This window comes from Argiope bruennichi, chromosome X1 (genome assembly GCF_947563725.1).
Source record: "Argiope bruennichi chromosome X1, qqArgBrue1.1, whole genome shotgun sequence".
NCBI lineage: Eukaryota > Metazoa > Arthropoda > Arachnida > Araneae > Araneidae > Argiope > Argiope bruennichi.
This window is the reverse complement of record NC_079162.1, coordinates 47,473,323-47,490,721: the sequence shown is the minus strand read 5'-3', so window position 1 is coordinate 47,490,721 and position 17,399 is coordinate 47,473,323. Positions and strand designations below refer to the sequence as shown.

Below are 17,399 nucleotides of genomic sequence, written 5' to 3'. Positions count from 1 at the left end.
AAGCTATATCGATGAACATTCTCTATTATGTTTTAACGAAGCAATTAAAGAAGAAATTTAAAAATGAACGGAGAAACATCCAATTTGTAGAACACAGCATGCAGTCAATTCAATGAATTTTGAAGTTAATGTGCAAACATAGCATTTGCTAATATTTAATTAGAGGGATATTTTCATAAGGCTAATACTTTTAGGGTGTAAATATTAATATAATTCTTCGTATTTGAAATAATTATAGGAAATAATCAAATTTTTAAGCATAAGTCTATAAAATAGTAGTGAGGAGCTATAATTTGTGAACAATATCTTGTAATCATTACACTCGCCCGTTTGTTTTTAATGAAGATTTATTTATGCAGGAATTTGGAAACAATAGATAAAGAAATATTCAATTTTTAGAAAATAGCACATAGGCAACTCAACACGTAAATTTTGACGATATAAAAAAACATATTGCATTTCCTAATAGTTAGAAGAATAATAATTTTTCATAATGGTAACCTCATTCGGAAATACTGTCACGAGTATAAAATGAATATGTAAATAACCATCAATAAAAAAAAATAATTGCATGACAAATTCTTCTTCTATCATCCCATAATTCTGCAGTAATTCTAAAAGCAGATATTTATTTTTATGTATCATTATTCGCTATTTTTTCTCTCTCTTGTCCTAACATTACTTAATTTTCTAAAATAAAAACTGTTTATAAACCGCCTCCCTGCTTATTTCTACGTGACAATATTCGTAAAATTCTTTATGTTTGAAATAATTATAGGTAATAATTAATTTTTTCCAGTATAAATCAATAAAACAGTGGGGAGAAGCTACATCTTAAGAACAATTAAAAATATTTATTAAAGCAAAAATAATGAAATGTACTAGTGCAAATCATTAAACTTCTGTTTCTTCTAAAAATATGTAAAAAATAATATTTATTTCAGGTTTTATTAACTTAATCCAACTATGATTTGAAACATAATGCATTTACTAAGGATTTTTTTTTAAATTCAAATTTTGCATTACATTTGCATTTTTTGTAATTCAATTTTTGCATTTCTCATAATATGCATTGCTTGGGGACTGAATTCGCCACTGCCGCTCCCACTCCCCTTTTACTATTTACAGAATCTTTAACTTAATGGCTTATCAACTAACTTGGCCGAAATATCAGATCTTCTTACAACATATTACTTGACAGGGAAAATGCGGGGAATTTTTTTTTCTTCTTCCAGATTTGAGGGGCAACCCTGCATTACTTCATTATTGAGAGAAATGAAGTCAAACTTATGTTATTGCATTGCAAGAAATACTGTTGCTGTAATATTACAGAAGTGGCAAAAAATATAATAATAATAAATTTTTTTCTTTTCCCATAATTATGTGAGTGAATATTCACTTTTATTTTGTAATTTTCTTTCAATCATAATACATGAAATCTTGATTAATTTTTCAATATACTTTCTTTATAGAAATTTGTAATCGTGTTATTAAGATGAAATGAATCATTTACTATTTATATATTGTTAAATAAAAAATTGCATTATAATATTTTTATATCCTCTGTAATTTTTTTCTCAACAATAGGATAAAATTTTGGAGAATTTGTATTAAATTTAAAGGAATATTTAATAAAAACATTAATTATTTAATTCTGCTATCTATAAAAATAATTTAAATTATTTTTTTGCATCACATTTATATTTGAAATCTATCAAAATAACCTCTCACAAAGAATGTGCAAAATACTTAAAGTATAAAAATACTCTTACCATTGTTCAAAATTCATTTATTATGAAATTAATAAATTACTAATGCCAAATATCATTCGTGTAAAGAAATGCGTCCCCTCTTTTCTCTCTCTTTTATGAGGATACAAAATAAAATAAATCGAAGCAAAACCAGTTTATGTGACTTATATAGTACCAATTATACGTAAAGATTATATAGTATTTAATGCATTTCTTTTAATATAGAATAATCTTTTATTTAATGTTGATTACTCACGAAACATATGGTATAAGATGCCAATAGTATATATACCAAAGACATTTAATTTACCTAATATATACTTGAGAAATTATTTTAATTTGTATATAAATGCATATTATTTTAACTAAGATATATGTTTAAGACTTTAAAAGTTTGCTCTTAGCAACCGCAGATATATTAGAAACAAATGTATTTCAAAAGAGGCTTAACTAATTCCTTTATTGCTAACAAAATTCCTTTTTTTTTTTTCAGAGAAACGTTATAGATTTTGACGATTCGTTTTACAAGATAGACCATTGTATGTACAGTTACTAAATTTACCACAAATATATTTGGGAGGAAAAAAAGTGTAATTCACTTTAACCAAAAAATATTAACTCACAAAATTAATGTTATCTCTAAAGTAAATTATATTAAAATTAAGAAAACATGTCATTAATTTAATTGTTTTATCAGATTTTAAGTTGCGTGTCTTTATTCTGTTAAAAATATTTATGTATAGATCTTAGTCAAGATCCCACGTTGATATTTATGTATGGAAAGATAAAAGTTTTTATATAAATTTAAATTTTGAATACTAGATAATATAATCATATTAGGTTTATTAAATGATTTATTTTATGTATATATGAATTATTTATTTGATTACCCGAAATTCTAATGCTTTGGATATATTTAAATTTCAAATAATAAGAAATTTTTCGGTAGTTAAATTCTGTTATAAATTTGTGTTATTAATTAGCTGAAATGTAAGTCTAAATTTCCAATTATCTTAAAGCAATTGGAATCGGCTACGACAGTAATAGTTAAGTTCAAGTGTATTTTTTTTACAATAGAATGTCATTAGTTTAAATTTCTTTTTACAGTTTATTGATTTTCATTTTAGAACTATATTTGGCTTACTTTCACTGTGAATGAATGATTTAGAGAGTTGTTATGATTTACAAACTTACTTGATATATTTAGCCGTATATTTTAAATTTACCTCCTTTGGCGGCCAGTTGGTTTGCAGAGATTAATGGTTGCTGAAAATTCCAATTATTTTCTCAGCAAATCATTCTTAAATTTCATATATATATAATATAAATTTTCATTATTTCAAAAGTCTTACACTTTTTTTTTCATTGTGCTTTGCATTTGTCTATTTTTCTATCTATATCTTTCTTTAAACATTCAATTATATCACAGGAAAAAGCAGCAACATTTTAAAATGGAGGTACAATTTACGTTCTATCAACAATTTCCTAATCTTAAACATTATAAATTATTATTAATGAACATTTTTCTAAATTGTCTAACGTTTCATTGAGGGAACAGGTGCAAAAAGCTAGTTGAAATGCTATACACAAAAGTTTATTTAATAACTACCCTGCACTCGATGAAAATGTCAATTTTTGAATTTGAAATTATATCTGGTCAATTCAGTCAAAAATCTTCTGGACCTTTGACTGAATTCTCTTCAAATTTCAAAAACATAAGACAAATATTTTGCGAAATATGAAGTCATTTTGATAGACATTATAAAGCCCAAGAACACTTTTATAGTTTTTTACTTTATTTTTTCTAGTAAGTCACCAATTTTTTTACGTTGAAGAAAGCAAAACACTGTTCTGAAATCAGTTCATTTCAGCTCATTTTTTAAAATAATTTTATTAATATTTCTGTATTAATATCTGTTCATCAAATTTGGAACATTTCTATAAAAAAAATTTTAAAAAACTTTTTTTAGGGTTTAACATAATATATTGCTTACTTTAATTATGATGGATTCGGTAATGCTACGAATCAACAGGAAGGCATATTGGATTATCATAAATGGTTTTATTATGAAAAAGTGTAACGCTTGCAAGTCGAATTTTCCAAATAAAACAATTTAAAAATTTTTTTTGAATTTGATCGTTATATTCCTTAGCGAGACCGAAATTAATGACTTTATGAATGTTTACTAGAGCCTTTCAATTTTAAAATGGCAGAATTTATAACTGCTTTTTACAAAGCAGTTTTGTTTCATACACACACACACACACACACAAAAAAAAAAGATTAAAAATGTTTATAGATTTTTTAAAACCTATTTTGATTCAACTCGCTTTTTTAGAAATTTTGCTTATATCAAGATGTTTTTCTCTGATTTATACTTTATTTAAGTGGTTAATTATTTCTGAGTATCAATAAGCATTTGATGAAAAGCATTAAAACTGATTTTTTGAATAGATTGATCATAAAATTATGAATAAATTTTATAAGTTTCACAATTTTTCTAATTATGTCTAAATTTATTACTAGTTACTACGGAAACGATAAAATTTTATTTAACTGTTGCATTCTCACCTATATATGTTAGTTTACTATTGAGAAAAATAATTGGTTTAATAGTAATATTTCTGAATTTGCATCGTTAAGCCCATTTTTCTGACTTTCCTTTTTACGAAATCATGTTTATTATAAAATGCGAAAAATCAAATATATTTTATATAAATTAATTGACATTCTTTCTGTGACATTCTGTTCTCACAAATGTCAACTTGACAGAATTTGGAATCAATTTTTAAAATACTAAAAAAAGAAATTTTGTGAAAAAAGTGAAAAAATCAGACATCTCCCTCCTCTTCCTCAAAAAAAAAAAAAAAAAAAAAAAAGTAACTTTTAAAGAGAATTTAAAAATTTTTGAACTTGCAGTTTCTAAACGGGAAAATATTTTAAAGTTTGCGCCTAATCATAGCAAAATAAAACAAATATTGCCGGAACTGTCAAAAAAAATTAATGATTATCAAGTCTTTTTAAATGAGAAACGAACATGTCAGATATTAGAATTCCAAGATGGCTTTCGGGCGGCAATCGCCAATACGATATTTCAATCGATAAATCCCAGACCCTGCTAACCTGCGCAAAAAATGGAATCGTCCAACATAATACAAAACCCGGCAGCTCTCGAGGCGTCAGTGTTGGAGAGAAAGAGGAGAGGGATGAGAGAGAGAGTTCTCGGAGGCTTTTGAGATGATAGTTTGCCTTTAGCAACCTGTAGCATCAATAGTAAAAAGCTGTTTCACCTTTTGGTTGAGAGCTTGGCGTATGAAGAAGAAGGTATATTTTTGTCTGCTATCTTTCAAACAATATCAATTTATGTATTTACGATATTTTATTGAATTTTTAAAGTCTTTGTTATCTTATCGTGCGTGGGTGCTACCATACGACGCGGATTTGTGATCCGATTTTTTTTTTAACATCACAGGCGCGAGTCTTTAATTAGCCCAGGATCTTTCAATTTACTCAGGTATAATTTAATATAGCAGAAAAAGTTTAATGTGCTTTGTATTTTATGAGATAATATGTGGTTTCTATTGAAACATTTGCAAACCATTTTGTTATTTTAGCATTAAAATTGCGCATGCCCGTTGCGTTGCACAGCGTTCTCATAGGTAGGGCCTGTTATTTTGTTCATTATGGGCATTGACTTAAATATTCAATTTTTGTAAATAATGGAGTCAAAAGAATTTCCTAATGAACTTTTATTTCAGTTAGTATTTTCTTCCATTGTAATTGTACTCTTTCTTAGCATTTACTGCTATTAGTTAGATTTAAAATTTTCTGTAATTTAGCATTGCTTCCCGTATGAACCAAAAATTTTGACTTATTTGTTTTGTAAATAACAGCAAGTTACTTTTTACTTATTTCATATATAAAAATAGTATTAAGTGCAAATCATTTTAATTCATTTTAGCCAGCCCATATGGATACGGTGAAATGTTTAAAGTTTATTCATTCATTGTAATCTTTGGCTGAAATCTTCTATTTTTAGAATAATAGTGTATTAAATTCAAATTATTTAATTACAAATTGTTTGAATCAATAATTTTGTGTCAGTTTTTATATTCAATGTCATGTATGTCAATTGAAGCAAATTATAAGATAAAAATTGAATTGAAATTCTTAAATAATAAAAATTTTGATATTATATTATCTTTGCTTAGCAAATTATAGAGAAAGTGAGCATTAATGAAAACATAAACTTTGCATTAAACAGCTTAAATATGATCTGAAATTCTCGGCTAATATCTTTGAAATAAGTAAGTCATAAAATATAAATGACTTTTTAAGTTGAAAGGCTTGAAAAATCACTATATCTTCTGCATATCAAATTGTATGCACATACAAAAAGAAAGTTAACACATATAAAAATTTGAAGCAAGCATAAGTTTGAATAATTATTATTCTCAGTGTATAACAATATAGGCACATACAAAATATAAATTCCCATATGTTGCCAATTATATGCATACTAAAACATGAAAATTGAAAGCTTTTTTTTTTTATACTTTTCTCTCATTTTTGACATATAAATCAGTAATATTTTGAATTCCCCCTTACTTTGCAGTTGCGAAGCCTGCTTAAATCATAAATATATTTATTAAATAATTAATCATTATCATTTATTAAATGATAAGTAAAATATACTGCTAGAAAAAAAAATTTAGTGTATATAATGATATTTGTAATGTTGCTTTGTCATGTTTTGAAAAGGTCCTGCAAGTCGGCTTTCCACCAGCCCTGCTTTTACTTAGGTGCAAATCTTGTTAATATAGTGAGATTTGTTCTTCATGTGTATAGTAAAATGTTAACTTGTAGTGAAATATCCAAATTTAGTTTCATATAAAAACTTCAGTCAGTATGTAAATAAAAAATATTTTATCCTTTGCTTAAAATTCTTTAATAGGATAAAAAGATACAAGTTCTTTTTACTTTCATGAATTACAGCAAGTAAATTTTTAAATATGCAAAAAATTATTATGGTAAATATTTTTTTAATTGTTAACTGGAGAAACTAGAAAAGAAATGACAAATGAAATCATTAAAAAAAAAAAAAACATGTATAATCAAAATTCTATAGTCATTTCAAACTGATAGGGAAATCTAATGTATGAATAGAGCCTCATTGTTTGAATGGAAAACGTACCAGTTCTAAAAATTCAGCATTGATATGTTGCAAGACCAGTGAATGAATGATAGCAAATAACATCTAAGAAAGTGGCTCCTTTCTTCTTCTTTTTTATGTAGATACAAAATGAAGTAAATTATGAAAAGTAAATCAAAGTTAACGCAGTTTATGGTGCATGTATTATAGCTGGCCAATAGTTTTGGAGATTTACTATTTTATAAATTTTTTGCAAATTCTAATTGCTGAAGAACTACAAATAAACAGTTTTCTTCATTTAAAAAAAATAAGCTCATTTTCTATTATTAATATTTAGTGTTTTATAACAAATATATATTTTGATTACAGCAACAGATGCAAATTATTCGAATAAACAATCCAGTTTTTTTTTTTTTTGCAAATGAACTATTTTTCTGTGGTTTTAAATAAATTTAAATCATTTCTAATTGGCAGTTAAAGATTTAAAAATTGGCGAATTCTGATTTCAAATAGTACTTTAAGAGAAGGGTCAAAGATTAATTAGCTTAATCATTTTCATTATATTTTATTTATTGTTGATTGCTAATAGAGCATGGCATACCAAAAACTTTTGATTCGCATAATATACACTTGAGAAATCATTTTAATTTGTATGCAAATATAGAATTTTAAAATTAAGATTTGAATTTAAGACTAAAAAAAAAGTTTGCTCTTTTAGTGAAATAGCAGGTACAGATATCCTAGAATAATAATAATAAAAGCTTATTTGCAAAAAGGTTTTTCTAACACTGCTTCAATAATTTTTCACAGAAACTTCAATAATTCTGAATAATTTCTTACACTTTTAGTAAATTATAACCCTTCTAAAATGCTGAAATTATATAGACATACACTGTGTACAAAAAAATGTTAGTTGTTATAAAAAAAGAAGATTACATGTATCTGATTTCATGTAAGAGTTTACATATAAATTTCCAGACACCATATGCTAGCTATAAAGTGTATTATTGGATAAATTTTATTATTATAATTGTTGATAATTTTCTTTTTTCAAAACAGTTTTTGCTCAACTAAAAAAATAGTTGTTTGATTCCCTAATAAATTCTTAGATACTAACAATTATCTGTATTTGAGGAAATTTATTCTCACTCTGACTATTAGTTAAGCTAAATTTGCAAAAAATTTGAATTAAATGCTATTTCCTTTTTCAGTATTCTAAATTTTAATAAATATCTTTTTCCAAACTATTTTCCGAACTAATTATATATATATATATATATATATATATATATATATATATATATATATATATATATATATATATATATATATAATATAAAACGTTGAAAAATGCAAATAATATTTAACATTTATGAGCATAGCTTTTATATCCGCATAAGCAAACATTGCTTTATTCTGGTCCACTTGCCAATTATTTTGGCCAACTGCTGCAACGTTTAACTAGCCTTCGCTAATCAGTAGCTAAACTCTAATGGCTTATCAACTCCACAGAGAAGAACTATAATACATTCTTCCTTTTCTCTGTGGTTAGGACTTTAGTGACGCGTTCACAAGAAATTGCAACACCGGACGGGAGATATGTTGTCAGAAGATCTGATATTTCAGCCAAGTTAGTTGATAAGCCATTCAAGTTAAAGATTCTGTAAATAGTAAAAGGGGGTGGCAGTGGCGAATTCAGTCTCCAAGCAGTGCATATTATGAGGCTTCTCTTTTTATAACTGGTAAATATAGCTTCAGATTTTAACAAATTTTTAACTCAATCAACATTTTCTTGATTCATTTTAATTCTTTATTTTAGTAGTAGCATTCAGGTAAATATATTAGTTTTTATTTATATCTTAATATTATTTTATAAGGTGCTTTTTTTAAAAAAATCGAGGTGCTTATTACTCTTTCTGAATTTTTTTCTAAAAAATGACCCACGTTAGACCTGCCAAGTTATAAGAATTTATTTTCTTTATCATGTCTAATCTTTCATCTCTGATAAAATGCCAGTGAGTCCGGAGGTCAGTGTAAATGTTTTCCTTCAATTCAGAGAAATATTGACAGTGTGGGAAAAATAATTGACTTGCATCGGTGCTTCATAAAGAAAACTTCTTTTAAAGGTGTCGCTTGAATCTTCTTTGTCTGACTAGATTGGGAAAAATCGTTTCTTTTCAGGGTTAATTTTGTGTATTCTTGGAAGCGAGCGAGTTTGTTTTTAAATGACTTTAGCTGGTTACTTTTTTTGCACATGGTTGTTTCTTTAGAGATCATTAGTTTAATATATTGAAACCTTGTTAGTGAGTTATTTTGAATATTTTTAGTAAAAGTAATTTTTGTGCAAAAGTTTAAAACTTACTTACAATATACTAGGAAATTATACGTTAAATTTCCTGCGTACTTTCAAAAGTGAATTCACTAAATAGCTGAAAGCTTTCAAAAATAAGAATAAAGCAGTAAATAATACTAAAGGAATAAGAATATCAGCAACATCAATCCATTATATATATATATATATATATATATATATATATATATATATATATATATATATATATAAAAGCCTGTGACATAAAGAAAAGAAAGAATCTGATTTCTTTACAGGTAAAGAATCTCGTAGAAAGAAAAAGTGCTGAAAATGAATGTAAAGCTAATGCACTTGGTGTATGTAAAGCATGCACTAGTTCAACAAGTTGAACAAGCCTGAAACTTTTCTTTATTAACAAAATCTAATGCATTGCGAAAAGACATTTATGAGAAAACTAAACAATTCAAAGAGTTATATAACAAAATTTCTAATAAGAAACCGAAAACTTTGTTTACATATGTTCTTGACCTTCTTTTCCCAGCAAAGGGTTAAAATTCTTTTGAAGTGGCGGTGTAATTTTTTTCTTCTTAATGCAGCTAACTGCATTGTAACGAAATAATTTTAGATATACAATGAAAGTGCTTTAGTAAAATTTCATTAGATACTTGCAGAGAAAATAAGTAGCTTCGTGTAACTGTTTGTGAAAAATATTCATGAATTATTGATAATATTCTATGCTTATGTTTGTATAAAACTGGATACCTTCTTGCCCAATTTAGTAAATTTCATCTAAACGCATAGTTCTGTCATCAAAATTATATTAATGATGGTTCTTATTTTGTCTTTATAGATCTTAAAGCATTAATTTTTTAAGAAAGAAGTTGACTAGTGAGCCTGTAAATCAGTGAAGAGAAACGTCCACCAGCGGTCATTCGCAGATTGACAAAGAAAGTCTTTCAACTTATTTTGAAGGTATATTGATTGTTCTTGTTTTAAATTAAAGATAAGTGTTTGAAGAATCACTTCAAAAACATTACAATATCGGATGCAAGAATTTTACTTCCAATTCTTAACATTTTTTTGGAAAAAGCGGTTAATTTTAAAAATTCTCAAGATGCAGTAAGTTACGCTTATTGTTTGAAACAAATTTCATTAGAATGGCAGTTGTTTGCTCTCTCTGTCGATTCATATATCTCCACTCTCCCAATAATCATTAGAAACAATATTACGGACAAAAACGTTCAAAGACGGAAAAAAAAAAAAAAAACAGCGGAACATTAAATAAAATTTAAATTAAAATTTAGTCTTATTAGATGCATTGATTTATCATTGTCAATTTTGTGGCTGTAAGTGCGATTATTTTGTCTGGATGCCATACACCAGTGGCATACCTGCATAAAATGGTTCCCAGGGCAAATTCCAAAACTGCGGCTCTCTCTCTCTCTCTCTCTCTCTCTTTTTTTTTTTTTTTTTTTTTTTTTTTTTTTTTCTTTTTCTGAGTTTTCATACTGAGGAGTGCAAAGATTGTAAGTGCAATTAAATCTAAGTAACATAAAAACGTTTTTGAATTTATACGATTTTAATATTACAAATAATTTCTTAGTGATCTTTATATTTGGCCAGCCCTTAAATATAAAATGTGTCATAAGAATATTTTTAAAAAGTTTGGAAAGCAAATTTCATAAAATCAGGTTTAAAGTTTTATGTAAATTTACACAGGAAATTTTCTCCATCTTAAATTTAATAAATAAGGTCCGAATAAAAAAAAATAACCATGTTAATTTGAGGGGAACTTTTAATACATTACAAAAATACAAATCAATAATGATTTCTATTTATATCCTACTTGAAAAATATCATATACACAAATCTCCTAATCCATCGAAAAAGGATATATATACGGATAATGATGAGAGTTAATGTATGAATAGCATTCTTTGCTTAAATTATTTGCATTCTATCTAGTTTAAGGCGTTTCGTCTGCATGATCTATCATATTATTCGGAATCTGCAACAATTCATCTAAATATTTGTTTACCGGCTCGAGTATTTCTTCTCTGGTTTTGCTTTATGATTTAACACTAATTGGTACAGAGTTAATTTTTTTTTCTCCCAACAAGAAATGGAAAAATAAAAACACTTAGAGAACACCTCTGTTGTACAGAAAAAAATAATTATGAAAAAACATAATAATTACTGCACCTTATTTGGCAAACTAAACACTGATAAGGTTAAGAAGATGATTATTATAGTTAATAAAAATTGCCAGATTGATCATTTTTTTAAATCGTTTTTGCACACCTCTTGCTATATGTATTATCATATGAATTGCAGTTTTCTAAATCCACTGCACCGTTTCTTTGTTCCTTTAAAATGAAATCTACCAAATTTGTTGCTTCTTTTATGTTTATTTGAAAGAAACTTGAGAAATTTTCCTCGAACGAATACAGTTTTTTCTTAAAAATTTATATCCCCAAAATTTACCTCCTCCGGCATCAGATCTCAATGACCATGGTCTGGTGTGAAATCAAAACTGATATCCGCAATATTTAGCCTTACGAATGCTTTTCAATAAATTATTATATACAGCTAAAACCATGAAATGGAAAAAGTCATTCTGCATTCTTAGAGAGAGAGAAAGATGTGCATCCTAGATGTTTTTCTCCATTGGACAGGTGTTCTTTCATGATAAGATCAAACATCAAACAAATTTATATTAAGTTAAAAAGTTGCTTACATTAGCTTCATTGCTCAATTGCAATGATTTTTTATGTTCTCTCAAAGCTTAATTTTTGAGTAGAGAAGTATTTAAAGCACTGAAGTATTCTTAATATAATCATTCCACTTTTTACATAAAGAAGCTTATGCATCGAAAATTCACCAGTATCAAGAGGATTTAAAATTGTCATCTCCTGTTTATAATTTAGGTAAACTTAGTCACTTAGACAATTGGTGGTATAAGTTATTCACTATGGAAAGATTTACTAGCATCAGTAAGAAAATAAAAGTTATAATTAGTTGTTTTCATTGTCCTCAAGTCGAAGGCGCATTCAATATAATATCAGATTTAATAGATAAGCAAAATAAGAAAAAAAGAAGTTGAAATTTATTCTTCAGTTTAGGCTCTAAAGTATAAACCTGATTAGTAGTTTGCTGTTGAATATTTTAGAGTAAAAGATTCTTTGCATGTTGTTACTAATAGTAGCTTGCGCAAAAAATTAAAATCATTGAGAAAATGCTACCTATAAGAACTTGTTAGCAAGAAAATAATATTGGGGGAGGGAATGAAGATCCCCCACTTAGAGCCATTAAAGAAAGTAAGTAATAAAAACAATTTTGAAAATGCAGGAAAACAGTAGATAAAAATATAAAAGATAGGTTTTGGCTCAAAAAATAAACAAAGAAAAAAATCTATAAAGCTTTTACATGACCCTATTTTTTTTAGCTATATATATCTTTTGTTTAGCATTTTTATGTCATTACTACCGAAATTTTTATTTTAAATAATTCATTTTACATTCATTATTTTTCTTTTAAATAATAACCATACAGTATATATCTTACAGTATACAGTATATCATACAGTATATACAGCACTTTTTGTATAAATTTATTTTATTATTCAATTAAACTTATTTTTCTTCTCGGTATTTGTGTTTGGCATGATATTTTTATAAAGGCTAACTATTTTCGGCGACCATATTAATGATATTAAAATAGTCATATGGACGAATTTTGTTGAAAAGCGTCTTATCAAAACAAAGAAAGTACTGTTTTATTTCTTGAGTGCATGACTTTTTATTATTTTTTTTACAAAAAAAAAATGATGTGTATTTTGAATAGTTGCATATAATTGAGGAAAATTGTTTAAAAAATGTTTAAAGTATTTTTTTTTTGCATAGTTAAAATTTTTAATTAAATTTAAGTGGTTACATTATGAATTAAACAATATTTCAGTAACGCAAATCATATTATTACAATTTTACAATACAATAAAAATCAAAATCCCTTTTTGCCAAAAAATTTTTTATAATGCAATATATATAATATATTACTTTTAATGGTAGAGCTATTCATACATCAATCATCATCTAGGTATTTTTTCCAAGCTTCCAGTTTAAATCTTATTCTAGTGAACTAAAGCCATATATCGATTTTTTTTTTTTTTACAAATGTTTATGAAAAACATTAAATTTTTTTTTCAAACGTTAATTGTGCCGTTTGGAACAGTCATGTGAAGCTTATATATGAAAATAAAATTGTGTAGCCAAATGGTTAAACGATACACTTTAGGGTTAAATTATGATTGCAAAATAATGATGGAGGATTTTGATTGGCTAGTTATATTTTTATAGTGGTGAAATTGGTCCATTTGTTGGGGTTGAATGGGGACGGGGGGGGGGGGTCTCTGTCTAAATTTTACTTTCCAATGTCTCTCGGAAGGAAATGCAGCAAGCAAATGACCCTCGAGGCTAGAACACTCATACGAAAGAAAATTGTCCAAACCGGTAGATTAGATATTTTATTTAGTAGATGTGATTGTAAATTGTCAAATTTTTCCCTTGCAGAGAATGCACAGTATGAAATAATGTTTTTGAAATGTCTTTCGGAAATGGACGGTGGTTGCGAAAAGGGCGCCATAGATTTGATATGAAATCCATATGATTTCATTTATGTGGCATTAATTTCATATAATATAAAAACTGGCGAAATCGGTTCCGTATTTGTGGCTGGAGGAATGGTTCTTTGACTTCGCCGTTTGTTTTAACTATATAGATGATGAGCGAACAAATGTTCAATAAAAACGTTTAGTAAGTTTATTAAATTAAATGCAGCATTTGAATCTAATTAATTTTTTTCATTTATTACGCTTGGCGTTGTAGACGTGTATAATTTTACCCGTAGTTAAAGGATTAAGGCATACAAGAGTTTGAGGTAATTAGTATTAAGATGTCAAACTTGCGGATTGCATGCAAATCAGCTAAGAGGATAATATGTAGCAAGTTTTTGTAACCGAATTTTCGATATTCCTAATTATAATCCTGAACAATTGAAGTTTGGGGAAAACTGTATTGCACCAAAAAATATGCGAGAAAATTTTTACGTCTTTGAACTAAATTTGAAACAAGATTCAAAGATCTTAAGTTCTTGTAAGAAAAGTTTTTTTTTTTTTTCCTCTATATATGTATAGATTCAATTTTTCTCCATTGTTGCTCATTCAAATACAAAATTCAGTACCCAGGATATTTGAATTTTTTACCAATAATAAAGAAAAATATGTGTATTGGCGTTTTGAAGGATAGACCGTTTGACCTAGACTTACCAAATTTGGCAGAGATATATTTTAGAAGGTGGGAATGTGCATTTCGGTGGAACTTTTTTTTAAAATTTTAATTAGAATGTTTAAAAATTAACTGTCTTTTTAGTGATACCGATTTAATAGCCATATCATTTTTTCTTGTATTTGGGCAATTTTTTAAATATATCTTTTTGCTTAGTTTCAAATATCCTGAAATTCAAACCGTTTTCATTATTTCATCAAATACTTAATGCTTGATTTTCTGCCTTTGTTGTAAGCTAAGAAAGAAAGATTCTACATATTATCCTCGCAGTTTCCATAAGGAATCGAGAAAGAATATGTAATTCGAATGAGATAATTCGGACACTTCACACTCAATGGTAATATAAAAATAATATGAACTTGACTCCATTAGGAAGTCTCTTATATTCAAACAAACAGGCTATTAAAATTACACGATTTTAATACCTGTCACAATTTGATGCTGAAAAATGTTGAGGGAATTGTGAACATCATTTTATGAATAAGAGATTTATTTGAAATTCAACATCTATAATTCCCGGCAAACTAACTGTACGTCAAAGGCGGCTAATTACAAGGATTTGTTTGCCATAATTCAAGACATTTGTAAATTGGCATGCGAAATTATTCCATCTTTGGAAGAGCATGTCGATGCATATAATTCTTTGTACTTGTGTAAAGAAAGAAGTTTCCCTTCAGGTCTAAAATTATTGTACTCGTCTTAGATCGGTTTCGAAATTAGTCATATCTCTCAAAGTCGGAAAGATGGGTCCAGAAAAGTGATGTCAAGTGTTAGGAAGGAAATAATAACCTAGAATTAAATAATAACCTATTATATTAACTCTTTGATACAAGTAACTATTGGTTATTATCAATTATCACATCAAATATGTTAGATATTTTATAGAAATATGGTAAATCTTATGTATCCTTTTATTTCTTTTGCAGGACAAATCCATAATTACATTGCAGTCCTGGAGTCCCTGTTTTAGTGTATGATTGTTTCTCATTCTTCACTACATATTTTCTGAACTATTCATAGTTCCCTAAGACATGTGAAATTTTCCCATCTTCCTCTCATTTTACATTTGACTGGCACGATTTCGATCATCCTTTCTAAAGTGTTGACAAACAGGACATTTCTTTGTGGAACAAAATGGAATTTAAATTCTTTCCGTCTCTAGAGCAAGTTGCGTCCGTAAGGGTTGCTGTGCTTCTCATACAGCAACATGAAGAATTAGGAAGGTTGTTGGATAAGGATATACAGATACCTCAACAAAATCACTTTTTCGATCTCCAGAGACATTGCTTATGGAATTACATACATTACATAGTAGGGCGGGAATTGGCGTTAATTCCTACTCCTCTTCATTTAAAAGTACTCAAAATGATCCAGCCAATGCATTTCCAAGCTACTTTGTGGTTAAAAGATCATGATTTTCTACCACACAGAAAAGGTTTTTCTTTTAACTACAGGAAAATGCTTTGCTGGAGTCCCGATGGATCGATCGACAGGGAAGGAACTGCTATGAAGTATGTAAAGATGCAAGAATTTGATACTCGCGATCGCTTCATAATGGCCTGCAATTATGGTTTTGAGGAACAAATCCTGCATCTCTGGGATGTAGTTAAAATAGTTGGCATAAATTGCACGGCCAGAAGGGGAGTTAATTCAGCAGTAAGATTATGGATGGATCTGCTTCGGAATGGGTGTACCTCACCTTCGAAGGAAAAAGCAGAAGCACATTTCGCAATTGAAAATTTAAAGCCAACCGACATACCCTTGAGATTAAGCACTTATTTTAAATATTTATCACCGGCACTCCGGCAGGAGTATTTTAAACCTCTTGGTCGTCATCACCTGCATGAAGATGATTTTCGTATGTGTCTACCCCAGATGGGGGAAGCAGAACGAGATCGATTGTTTAAGGCGCAACCAATCGATGCACTCGGCCACTATTTGGAACATCCATTCGAATTTCGTTTCATAAAGATGGCCAAAAAACTGTCACCTGATATGGTGTTAAATGATTATATAATCATCTTAGATGTCATGCTCAAGCTTTTCATGCTATGTGGGGATCTATATTCAGATCTTATGAAAGCATATTGGGCAAAGATTCCTGCTTTAATGAAACGCAGAATCAAGAGAACCCGTCATTTTAAGGTTTATAACAGAGTCTTCAAACACAAGCAAAATCGGTTACGAAATCTTCAAGAAATAATTGGAGTGTATCATTTTTCTTATATAAAGTAGTTAGCTTCACACTTAGAAACTTCCTAGTAGCTTTCTAGAAACTTCATTTCTTAACCTAGTAGCTTTAGTTATCAGCTAGTATTCAGTAGTTTTAGTCTCAAGTCTGAAAGCCGAGCTTTTCGATGTGAAAATGTTAAAATCAATATTATCATTTTTTTTTATTTAATAAAGTGAAATTTTTCAGTGAAAGTGATTGTCATTTCTTTGTATATTATTTTTAATAATTCATCATGATTTAGAATTGAAACCACTTGACGGTTTTGAAGTTCCTTACATATCTATTATTCTAGTGAAAAATTTACAAATGTTTATTATGCATTTCTCCACTGAGCAGAACGTCTTTCAAACAAACTATTTTTTAGCAACATTAAGAAACATTTAATTTTTCCTTGTTTTGTCATTTTATCGAATATAGTGCGAAAATGGTGGTTCCTTCTCTGGCAACTCTGCCTCTGATTAGAAAAAAACAAACAACATTTATATGCCCTTTCACAGGTTAATCTTTTATTCTCAAGGTGAAGGAACCAAGATTTCGAAAATCATTTTTCATATAATCTTAGATAAATAAGTCAATCTTTAAGTTTTCAGAACTTAGAGGCCAACAACT

At 27.8% G+C, this 17,399-nt stretch overlaps 1 protein-coding gene across 5 annotated transcripts in view; it reads left to right on the top strand.

Moving 5' to 3' along the window:
- The window catches only part of LOC129958056 (uncharacterized), an 80,331-nt gene extending 63,350 nt beyond the window's left edge, over positions 1-16,981 (top strand). For 3 of the 5 annotated variants that reach the window (XM_056070218.1, XM_056070215.1, XM_056070219.1), the window contains 2 exons: positions 10,066-10,187; positions 15,484-16,981. In XM_056070218.1, the coding sequence (XP_055926193.1) occupies positions 15,692-16,792 (1,101 nt within the window). In that variant the 5' untranslated portion in view covers positions 10,066-10,187; positions 15,484-15,691 and the 3' untranslated portion in view covers positions 16,793-16,981. Of the gene's footprint in view, positions 1-4,942; positions 5,077-8,456; positions 8,647-10,065; positions 10,188-15,483 lie in introns of those variants that run through there. The other 2 variants (XM_056070216.1, XM_056070217.1) reach the window with 2 other exon arrangements.
- Positions 16,982-17,399: the final 418 nt, after the last annotated feature.